This window comes from Pleurodeles waltl, chromosome 8 (assembly GCF_031143425.1).
Source record: "Pleurodeles waltl isolate 20211129_DDA chromosome 8, aPleWal1.hap1.20221129, whole genome shotgun sequence".
In the NCBI taxonomy this organism is placed as follows: Eukaryota; Metazoa; Chordata; class Amphibia; order Caudata; family Salamandridae; genus Pleurodeles; species Pleurodeles waltl.
Genome location: NC_090447.1, coordinates 1,264,859,311 through 1,264,871,728, shown reverse-complemented (window position 1 = coordinate 1,264,871,728; position 12,418 = coordinate 1,264,859,311). Strand labels below are relative to the sequence as shown.

Genomic DNA, 12,418 nt, shown 5'->3' with positions numbered 1-12,418 from the left:
GGTTTTTCTTATTCACTTATCATGGATTTAGACCATGAGCCTCAAATGGAGCTAAACCACTTACTACACTCAGAATGGCAGAAAAATGTCTGCTTCCATGCCAGATGTAGTCTTAAGAGTCAGATGCAAGTCTGGCAGGGTGGGGCGCCCAATGTGGTCAGTTCTCGAATTGAGGCATATGGTCATAAGGGGAGTCTACCATGCAGATCGTGTGTCTAGAGATACTTGCAGACTTCTCTTGTTTTTTGCAAAAATTCTGAATTTTAAATAAGTTGTTCCATTCTCCTTATGGACAATCTCATAGCAGCGAGATATATAAATCGTCTTGGGGGAATAAAGTCTAGACCTCTGGTAGAGTGAACAGAGTGTTGCCTTCTACACAGACTCTTCGTGGAGCAGAATATCTTTTTGGGAATCCTAGCATGATAGCAGATTAGTACCCATGTTCTCTCCAAGACTCCAATAGTTGGAGACTTTGCCCTTCCATATAAAAAATTTTTTAAAAAAAAAATCACAACTCTACCACAAGAGGGGACCGTATACGATAGACCTTTTTGCTTCACAACTGAACTGTCATCTTCACTATTAAGTCATGAGGAGAACCAGATTCTTTGGCCTTGGCAACAGACACTTTCCCTCAGGAATGGTCACTGGAAAGCTATTATGCCTGTCCTCTAATATTCATGATTAATAGTGTATTAGCTCCTTAAGATGAAAGAAGGCATCCCTGATTCTAAAAGCTCCTTTCTGACAATCCCAACTGTGGTATCCAATCCTTCTAAAATTTGCAATGGACTTTCAAGCCTTAATACCAATGGTCCCCTAGCTTTTTCTGGATTATTAAGGTCACATGCACAAATTAATACTAGACGACATCTTAGTATTAACTGCTTGGAAGATATCTGGGTAGCTTGGTCCACTTCAGCATTTAATTAGAAGTCACAAACTAAACAGTAAACCCTGGCCTCCTGGAACGACTAAGGCATATAAAGCAGTGTGGACTGTTTGGTCAAGCTGGTGTTTGGGGAATATCTAATGAACCCTTTCCAGTAGATAACCTAAATTGTAAATTTCCCTGCTTTACAAGCTAATGAATGTAAGGCTTACTCTAAAGTAAATACTTATCGCCCTGCAAATTCTGCAAATCCTCCTCCCATCAATGGAAAACCAGCAGGAGAACATCCCCTTGGGTGTCAACTTTTAAAGGGAGTGAGATTTTGTAATTCTTCTCTTCCTGAATACAGGCAATATTGGGACGTTAGTCCTTAACCTGTTTTTAAATTGTTAAGATTATCATCTATTCTATTATATATATATATATATATATATATATATATATATATATATATATTATTTTTTTTACTTTTAGAAGAGGTGCAAAGACAAACTTGATTTCCATATTTTATCCATAGCTTCTAAATCAACCCAATGTATGTGTTGACAATTGTTTAAAAGTTCAGGAACAAAAGACTAGTCATCTCAGAACATCCTCCGATACACAACTCGTATCATTCAGAAAAATCCACAAACCAATTTCTTCTCACACTCTAGCTAGGTGGGTCAAATGGATAATGCCCTTAGAGGGTGTTGATATCTCCATATTTGAATCTCATTTTTGCAGGGGAGCCATTGCATCTAAAGCATTTGTGGCAGGATCACTCTCAAACAACATTCTAAGATTGGCAGACAGGTCAAACTTTTCATACCTTTTATTATAAACTTGTAACCATTGCAACACCGTTAGAACTAAATATGCTTTAAACACACAATGAGCCTCTGGCCTCGCTATAAAATGTATATATTTCTATTGTTACTAGAGGAAATTGTCAATTTTATTAAAGACAGAGGCGAGTGTTATCCCAGCTTTTAGATCTCATCAACATGTTCTCACACTCTTTTTTAGTGCCACACATTCATACAAACACCTATGCATAAGAGATTTTAATATTACGGCAGCAACTCTTTAATTTACTCTTCAACTACTTGCTCAAAGGATTTTTACAAAGTTCCAATATTCACAATATCTTCTCAATCCAGGGTTACTTGCAGTCAAGAGAGGTGTTATAGCAGTTCCTTGATCCCGACTGGTGAATGTGTTGTACTGCTATATTTTTCCCCATTTGTGTTAAATCTTATGGAAAATGTATTTTACTTGTGATCCGACTGCTGCTATTGAAATTACAGCAAGTTATGAGATGCATACTTCCTGCATTTCTTTAAAACAAATCGAAATGTTCTTCATTAACACTAGGGAAATCTAAATTTTCTTACATAATAGTCTGTGTGATAGTAATATCTTCGTTTTGTGTAAAATGTACACAAGAGCAAAGGTGGCTGAACACCTCCATAGAAAGTCCCAAATACAATCCTTATTTTGTTACATTATGGAGTTTCCACTTTGATTTGTGCATCAGATCACTATTGTGCTGAGGCCCCCGATTGTTGGTGGGCAGAGATTTTTTTTAAACCACCATGCAAACACGTTTATGCAGGGGTTGGAATTTTTAGATCTGCACCACGTAATTATAAGGGGCTCAATGAAGTCTGCACTCATCTTTAGCGAGTAAAACTTGCTGGAGTTCAAGAGGCAGAAAGAGGCAGATGTTGACATGCTTTTTAGGTGTAGCAAGCATCAAAATCCACATATGATGTATTCCCCTAAAACGTGGAATATGTATAGGTTATCAAATGCAATACACAGCACATATCTCTCCCCTCCCAACCCCCCCCCCCCCAACCCCCCACGGCACTTGTAACAAGGACATTGAATATTTTCCATACACCATGCTGAATTTAATTACAATGTAAATTTCAAGGATACTGAAGGTGGCTGCTCTCGTACCAAGATAGAGTGCTGCACCTTCTATTTAGCACTAGCACTGTTGCATTACTCTTATTAAACCATGTCCAAGTTTGAGCCTTGTTGAGGCTGGCGAAACTTATTGCTTGGAAGGTAAAAATGGGCATTTACCTACTGCTGCGCAGAGGGAGATGGGCGTTATCTGTTGCCTGGTATACTGAAATTAAAATTTTATGTAGCTCAGAACATGGCCACTGACACTAAGTCTCTATGTATGTAGAAATTGTAATTGCAAGTGACAGGGCATGGAGAAACTGGCAAAATAGTAAGTATAAAATCCCAAACACCCAGGTAAAGTTACCTGCGATACGGGTTACAACTGATCAATACTACAGGCCCCTTGTGCTACAAAATGAACAACTAGGTTTATTTTTCCTAATATACATTAGAGGGTATCTTCAAACCATGAATGAACTGGCTATTAAATATTGTCCAGTTGTGGTTTAAATTGTTGGCCAATGGGGCTTCAGAATGCATATCATATAGGGACATAATTTGCCTCCCCAACGGTGGGTAAGCTCTTACAAAGGAAAAACATCTCCGTTCATAAAAAATGCTAATCATAACCACTAACAAGCATTATTCCGCAAAGGAGTGAGCAGGATACGATTAAGGGGACCCTCTTTCCAAAATCCCTATACACTAAATGTCTGGACAGTGGTGTGGGTAAGTGTAGAGACAATCTAAAACGCCTATTATTGGGTGACTGTTAGCAAACATTGGACTGGGTAAAGAGAACATCTGCTCTCTTGAATGGAATGCCCCTTTAAATGTTTCCATACAGCAAAGCCAGACATACTGAGTTATGTTTATCTCTGGGTGCTAGCTTTCTCCATGTGTCGCGCCCAGGCTGAAGCAATCTATGTCATGAAAGCCCTTACACAGAGCATCCCAGATTGGGAAAGGAACAAGGGACATCTAATCAAATCATTCAAAGAACTAATAAAACAGAAGATTCTTATAAATAATACAGTCGAAACAAGGACTTTGTCCTGACGAACTGAAAGCCTATTTGAGGTAGTGTTTAATTTGAGCCTGTGGTTGCAAGCCACGCCCACAGGCACTCATTTGTTGAGATCAGGACTTATTTTTCATCATCAGTCTTTGTTCCAGAACAAGACTGAGGAAAGCAGAGAGAAATGGGGAAGAGGTTTGAAGAGGAAGTTGTAAACACCTTGGCAAAAGTGAAAAAGAGGCATGGATTCTTGGTGGTGAAAGCAGCCTTGGAATTCACAACACTGACATTCAATAGCTCAGATTGCGGTCTTCTGACAAAAAACTTTGGGCCCTGGCACTTATTCTTGTACAAAAAATAAATACTAATTTTAGGGAACACATTCAGTATTAGAGGGGAACTTTTAATGTACCTGTGGAACAAAAGCAAGCTTGATGGGCACAAACATTTTTTGTTTTTAGAAGGGGCAGTAAAAACTAATTTGATCATGTTGGCGTTGTAATTTGAACTCAACAAGGTGCATCAAGTCATGAGGACTTTCCAACAATTTAAAATATATGTTTAGAAAGGTTACTGGCAAGGTCAAAAGCCCCAGGTGCACTGTCCAGAAAACAACCTGCTCTCTATTTTCACTGTCTGGCAGACCCAATGTCTTTACTGATGCAGGACACTAGCACCATCAGTCTCTCAAGTTTTCTACATGATTACGCCATGTTGCCAACCAGCAGAGTGCTAGACTTTTCTAGGATTTAAGAGTCTACCAAAAGAAACTCCTTTATGCATGGTGACTACCTTCCCTATATTTGGGCTATAACATACTAACAGCTAATAGCTCCTGATTCTAGTAGAGATTCTAGTGGAGTGGTCTAGGTCATTAGGAAGTACCTACTGGCACTCTCTTGTAAATTGTCTTAGAAGAGCATTCAACAGGACCAGCTAGAATCCCCCTGACAATATGAAGCTGGACAGATGTGAGGTTAGATACTCCCTCCTGTGGGTAAGAAGCCTGTAAATTGTAGAGTTCTTTATAAGGTTACTGGTATTCAGAGGTAGCAGTGTCACTTTTCGTATAAGTCCTACTGAGCTACTCTGTAGAGGTCCTCTCCCTCTGAATTTCATTGTAACAGACATGAACATCTTGGCTTTCAATTCGCATTTACAGGAAATACCTGTTTGCAGGCTGAAACTAGAAACCAGTTCTGGCATCTGAGAATGTGAGAGCAACACGTGGACAAAGGCTTTAGCCTGGTGGCTTAGCAAAGTGTCTCACACTTCACAGAATACATGGGGAGGTGCCCCGGCCCCATATCTGCTGTGTCCTAGATGCAAGGACAGTCTAGCCAGAATACACAAAAAGCAAAGTACAGTTTCATCCCAAATGGTTACAATGAAGCTGAAAGGAGAAATGCACTTTAAGGAAAACTTTGAATTTGTTTGTAATATTGATATCAACTGTCCCCAGGACTAGATGTAATAGGGCCCCCTCTCACTTATCTAGTTTGCACCTTTTGACTTGCTGAATCCTGGAACGCCCATGCAAAGAAAACCGTCCTTCAGACCAAATTCAAGACTGTCCTCTTTAAGATAATATCCCTAGGACAGTGGAGAGGAGAGAATTTATGCAGTGAAGCCACGCTTAGAAAGAGGTAGGCTGCCTTGTGTGCTTAGAAAGTGTCTTGTAAAGCAACAGCATGAGATACGGTGTGCCCATGCTACTGTGACCCTCTGTCACATCCTGCTCAGTACAAATACTTGCACTTGCCAAAAGTCACTCCCTACCCTGCTTCCCACCTCTGACGGAATGATGCAGCCACTTTTGGTTGGCAAAACTCACCCAGATACTCAATGACTCCTTCACCACAGCCACTTTTCCCCAGACACCTGGAAACATGCCACAACACTACCCCTTCCCCTTAGCAGATCAGAAGACACTGGCAGACTACAGACCGATCTCCCTGCCCCACAACCCAGTCAAAGTACTGCAACAATTTGTAAACAAATAGCTGGCAGAGCACTTCAACAACCACCTTCAGGACCTCTCACAATCATAGCACCAAGACCACCCTCATCGCCAACACCGACATCCGCCTGATCATGGACAGAGGAAATATAGCAGCATGCATCCTGCTACACCTCTCAGCCACATTTGACACCATCTCCATAAAACCAGCATCCAAGGACCACGCACTCCAATTAAGCAGCTCCTTCCTCAAATGGCATACCCTCTTTCTCAGCTTGGAGCCATACACTTCAGTGTTACAAACCAGATATGCATAGTTCCCAAAGGATTCTCACTAAGCTCCATCCAGTTCAATGTTTACATGGCACCACTTGCCAACATCGCCCATGCACAGGAACCATCTCGTATGCTAACGACAACTAGCTCATCCACTCCATCGAAGATGCACCCAACATCTGGATGAAGTTCACTTCCTACATGTCTGAAGTCGCCACCCGAATGAAGACCAACATTCTAAACCTCAACCCTAACATGAGATGGTACTCTTCGGAAAGGTCACCTTACTGAGGATCCATGTCTGGGAGCCAGCTGAACTAGGACCAACCCCCAACCTGGCTAATAAAACCAGAAAGCTCAGAATAATAGTGGACAACCATCGAAGAATGACCAGCCAGATTAACATGGTCACTTCCTCATGTTTCCTCAACCACCTCAAGAAAATCTTTAGATGGCTCCCGCACAACTGTAGAACCATCACAGACTTGGCCTCCAGCACATTGGACTATGGGACCACACTCCCAAAACACATCCACTGGCTCCCAGTTCACAAACGCTCGTCCAGCTCCTCGTACACACATGCAAAGCCCTACACAATCAAAGCCCCATTTATCTGAACAGTTGCATAACATTTCAGACCAAAAACCTATGCTCTAAAGGCCTCCCACATTCCTCACATCTGAAAAAACAGATCTTTCTCGTACCTGGATGCCAAAGCCTGTAATGACCTCTCATATCATCTCAGTTGCCTGCTCAGTCCTTTTAATTCCACAAGAAACTGAAAACCTGGTTATTCCAATAGATACCAGCTACAGCCTCACCCTCCTTTAGGTGCCAGGATACCCTCACAGGTAAGATGCATGCCATACAAAATACACAACATATACTGAAACAGTGGTCCCTGAACAATGCAGAGTCCCTGAACAACCATTGGTGCTCCCGACACTACAAGTCTAGGAGCAAGAAGACATATAACAGTGAAAGAAGGCCAGGTGCTTGGCTACATCATTGGTTAAATTGTAATACAACTATAACCTTGATTTTACACTTGTATTCCACTTCACTTGCTAAGCCTACAAGGTAGTAGAACTGTATTTCACAGAATATCTTAAAGTTGCTGAACTCGTTTTCTTGATACATAATACAAGTCAATCCTTACTGAGAGTGAGTATTGTACCCCCAGAGAAACTTGGGAGGGTAAACTTTGACAACAGGACCTCACAATCCCTGAAAGTCAAAACCTAAAACTGAGGCACGTGGCATTTCACTGTGCTTTAAGTGGTATCTGGTTTCTGCATTTCCAGGAACAGTAGCATTAATGGTTACAATGAGTGTCTACTTACTTTTTAATAGTGCGGTCCCAGAGAACACAAACATTCTACAGGGTTCTACAAAAGATGCCACTGAAATGCTAAATTTGATTTCCTTTTACTAACGTATGAGTGTGCCCAAGACGACTTTCACTGTAGAAGCCAACATCCGTGATCACAAATTCTGCTTCTGATCTGTAGATAGATTTTCCACAATATGGGAATAGGCACATGGGAGCTCCCATGGAAAGGTGGCCAGTGGAAAGGCGGCAAACACATACCTTTTTGTATTCATACATACAAATATTATTCCTTCCGGAGGAAAAAAATGAAAGTGATTTGCATTTTAAAATGCAACTTTCCGTCAACACATTCTGCACAGTGGGACATCTTCGGAGTTAGGCATAAACATGGAAGGATGCAGTCTAAGTAGATTTCAGTGGCTACAGCTTGGGTTTTGCAACTAAATGATATGAAACAAATGTAAATCCTAGGAGGAAATACTGATTCGAAGATGTCAACATGCTAGTCCCATTCTTTAAGAACCAGACCCTTTGTTTCCAGTTATTGTAACTTATTGTAATGTAGAGGGCCAGAGGGGAAAAAAGTTCCTTTTACTTTACAACAAATACTATCACTTCATCTTTACAATTGCAAAGACGTTCAGTGCCGTAAAATGTAGCGTTGTGAAATACATTGATCATAATTCACTCAGATACCTAACTGACGCTTTAGCAAAGGGTGAATGGTCAACTGTGCACCATCCCATCTATCCTCTGTGCAACCCAGTCATCTGTATTTGACGGTTAGGGGAGTCAACTACAATGTATGTGGTAAAAGTAACAATTATTAAGAATAAACTTATAACTCACTTGAGCACAAGCATTCACCAATCAAGTGTATTGTATGTTGCTAAGGGTCATCTCAAATATGAGTGTCCCTTGGACAGTGGCCGAGTCCTAGTAGGAGGTGGTGCGTGCAGCAAGAGGAGCAGGGGGCAGGTCCGACCCTATCCTGCTTCTGCAGATCACATTCAGGGATGCGTGGGCTATTTGAGCATTTCACTATTGTTATTTCCGAAACTCATCTTCGTCCCCATATGGCCCGAGCTATCTCCTTCCAGAATCGCACTATAACTGGCCAAGCCCACACTATGTGAATGAAATCTGCCGCCATTGCTGAGCGCTGTACCGACATTCCTGGGTACATGCACCTTATGCGGCCTGGTGTCATGTAGGAGTGATGTTGGTAATTGAATCATGTGTATCGAATTCCAGCATCTTTGGAAATACGCTTCACACTGTGTAGCCCCACATTTCCAGTCATCAAATTGTTTCTCCCTGCCCAGTTGAGTCTCCCACTATTCTTTCAGTGGGGACTGTGGCAATCTTGCCTGTTGTAATAGATGGCATATAGTCAAATAATTGCTTGCCTGGCAGTGTTGTGTGCTGAAGGCCTGGAGTAACAAGTGTTAGGTGCCTCTCATCCCAGCATCCATTTGGATGCTGCTATCCTACTCTGTGTTGTACACCAGGAATTGTCCAGGACCCAAGTCCTATTCGTCTTGACGTTCTTTGAATGTTTTCATAACCCCGCGATCAAATCTCCCATTTCTGTATGTCTGCCTCATGCCACTGATGTATGTCATGCAGAGTTATCAATTCTGCGGATTCGGGCAGGGACTACAGCTGTAATTTCTCTGCATATGGCCATAGAGTTGTTTTGTTCGTAACATATGTTGTTCAGCAGTGCTTGGCTACAGTCAGTGAGTGGAGTCTGCGCATTCCATCCCAGTTTGTCAGCAACCACTGTACAGTCATTGTAGTTCAAGTGTCTCCTATCCATCAAGTGTTGCTATCCCTTGCATAGGCCACTGGAGCTGTGCCACAGCAGAGAAGTTCAAAATTAGGACCTACTAGGCTCCCCTTTTCTAAAAGGGTGTAAAGAGTTTGGGATGCTACTTGCCACCAACCCTCACCCCCAGGTCAAGGCAGCAAGCAGTGTTTGTGCTTCCTTAAAGATTATTTCCAGTACCACTGGTAGTGCCGTGAAAATGTACTGAAGCTCTGGAAGACTCTCACTTGACTGAAATACTGATATTGATTGGAATTCAAGCATCCTGGATCCTACTTGATACTTCTTTCCTGAAACCTGTAGTGCCAGGAACTTGAAAAGATCAACATAAAGGAAGCCTTTTGTCAATGTTAAGATTCCCTGTTAAATTTGTTCATATGGGTTTAGTGGAAAGATCCACCAAAATATTTGAGAGGACTGAGCTACTACGGCACTCTTCTGAAGCTTTCTTGACGATATGGGTTCGGGAACCTTAAAAAAAGGAATGTTTATATTCAAAGAGGGAAATAGCTTGCCATAGAGGCAGCCATACCTACACTGAGCCACAGTTAGGGCTTTACCTGCTTACAAGAGTGGAAAACAACATAAAATGTAGATTGAGATCTACTACAAAGTCAACTGGATCTGTGAAGCTGTCCAAGGCTAGTCCTCTCACTTATAATTTTTTTTCTGCAAATCAAAGTGCATGAGTCAAAGTCAAAGTGACTGATGCTTCCATGAGATTAGTGACTAGCGGGAGCTCTCAGTTAACATGTTGTGGAAACGTAAAATCTCATGTGCGAAGATACCAATAGCAGCAGATCTACAACCACAGGATTCCGACCCCATAATGATGGTTAATCCCCTGTTGGAATCTGCACATTAAAACAGTGAAAGTTTTCTACACAGCTAATGTGTCCTGGGAGGCACCGTCAATTTGAGGCTGGCCCTATGTACCTGCTGTGGATAGACCTAGTTTGGAACATGTTTCCTACTCTGAGCTCTCTCAATGTATTCACTTGACCTCTTATCATGGACCTCACTTTGAGACAATGCCACTAACAGCATTTTCAATCAACACAGCAGTCTTTAGCCAGGGCTCTCAATATGTGGCACTCAGCAATATCATTTTTTTTAGTGCGCGATGGTAAAGTTCTTCCCTTAGACAAACACATTGTAAATGACCACCTGCATTTATGGTTCAGCTAGTAGGGGTGAAGCGCTAGCCATGGTTAAAAGTCCAATTGTCACACATTTAAAAAAAAAAAAATCCATATACGTTTTCGGTGTTTCATTTACAGTCACTGGTGAGATTTAGCCTTTTCATAATTTTTCAACGTTTCTTCATAAAAGGTCAGCTTTTTAATTACATTTGGTGTTTGTGGACTACATTCTGTATTTATCACATGCATTATTTGGCTGTTACTCACGCACTTAATTTCCCACAAGGATGTTTGATGCAAAGGTCAGTGCAGAACGGACCCTGAAACCTGTGCACCTTCTGAGGGGTTCATGTGTTTGGGTACCAAGACGGCTGAGGAGGCACTCGCACCAAGCATGGGAGCCCTCTTCTACACAGCCTAGCAGTTGGAGTCTGTACTAATTCACTTTACCACTGTAAAGGCCATGCTTCTCTACATTGTTTGCGTTGTCTATGCTGTGGGCCTAGCCAAAAGGACTAACTGATGTGAAATGTTACTGCCAGTTTTGGGATCTCCGAATCTGTCAGCTCATGCCACAAAAATATTTCCGTTTCCACTGGCCTCATTAACTACCAGGTTAAGTTAAAATGCCTCCAACATTAAATCACAAATAAAGTATTTAACATACCACAATGGGTTACCCTGCAAAAAAACCAGCTCAATCAAATCCACTAATACTAGGACATTAACAATCCTAAACACTGATCTGAGGTTCCTATTGCCCAAGTGTTGCAGCCCACCTATAAGTAACTTCTGCACTGGCACAAAATACACAAAGTACTCACATCCTGCATATTATTAAAAACCTATTTTAAGTTGTAAGCAACAAGCAAACAATAAGAACTGTGGTCAAAAACACAACAGTGAAATTACAAATAAAGTTGACTAATGGCTGCTGGTGATTCGGCAAAGCATTCCTTTTAGGAACAGAACACCAGTTTCTGCTCATATGGTGGCCTGGATGGCCTTGCAACAATGACCCAGGTATACTGCAAATGTTTAACGAGTACACAAATTATTCATATTCCATAACAGACTGATTGAAAAGGCACTAAAGGAGACATCGGGAACAAAAAGTAAACCTACATCAAACACAGGAATGGAGTATAACTGAAGATTTTAAGGGTCTCCAAATCACGAAATCGAACAGCATTAACCAGATGATTTATAGTCTGATAGACACTTACCAATTACATAGGAAAGGATTAGGTTCCAGCCAGTGATGAACGCCAGCAGTTCTCCAACAGTGACATAGCTGTAGAGGTAGGCAGAGCCAGTCTTTGGGACTCTTGCGCCAAACTCTCCGTAGCAGAGCCCCGCCAACACCGAGGCTAGCGCAGCAATAAGGAAGCAGAGAACGATGGCGGGACCCGCATTCTCGCGAGCCACGGCTCCAGCCAGGACGTAGACCCCTGCGCCAAGAGTGCTCCCAACGCCAAGCGCTATCAAGTCAAAAGTGTTCAGGCATCGTGACAGTCGACTGGATTCATCGCGACAGTCCACAATCTTTCGTCGAAACAGCTGCTGGCCAAGATTCATGAGCACCTGGAACCCCATTCTTTTCTTTAATCTGTGAAAGAAGCAAATGTAAATAACGTACCTGACGAAACAACAGGTTTTACACCCTCCCAAACATTCTCGCAATGAATTGTGATCTACCAGCGGGTCCTGTCCAGACCGTGGTTTCCTGCACCTTTGATCAGTGTTTCTCCATTTTCAAATAAAAATATAGACTTTTTGCCCCAGAAGCGTCACCTACCCGGAAAAGGCTCATGTCTCGTGAAAAGCCATGCCTTTCAACAATCATGTTCCAATGAAGAGTTGCAGGGAATCGGAAGCAAACATTGAATTGAAAAAACGAGTCTTATTTAACAACACATTAAAACACTGTCCTCAGTTTTCTTCATTAGCAATATGCCTCTTCAACACTTGCTATTCCTTTGTTTTATGGTGCTTAATTTATATATCATTGAAGATAAAAACAAACCAGGCTTAGTTGAACAGCACTGTAAACAGATGTAC

The 12,418-nt window shown here is 41.7% G+C and overlaps 1 protein-coding gene across 2 annotated transcripts in view; it reads right to left on the bottom strand.

The window, feature by feature from the left end:
* SLC7A1 (solute carrier family 7 member 1) overlaps positions 1-12,418 on the bottom strand; it is a 393,527-nt gene that overhangs the window by 192,926 nt on the left and 188,183 nt on the right. For both annotated transcript variants that reach the window (XM_069202197.1, XM_069202198.1), the window contains one exon: positions 11,584-11,966. In XM_069202197.1, the coding sequence (XP_069058298.1) occupies positions 11,584-11,953 (370 nt within the window). In that variant the 5' untranslated portion in view covers positions 11,954-11,966. The remainder of the gene's footprint in view (positions 1-11,583; positions 11,967-12,418) is intronic.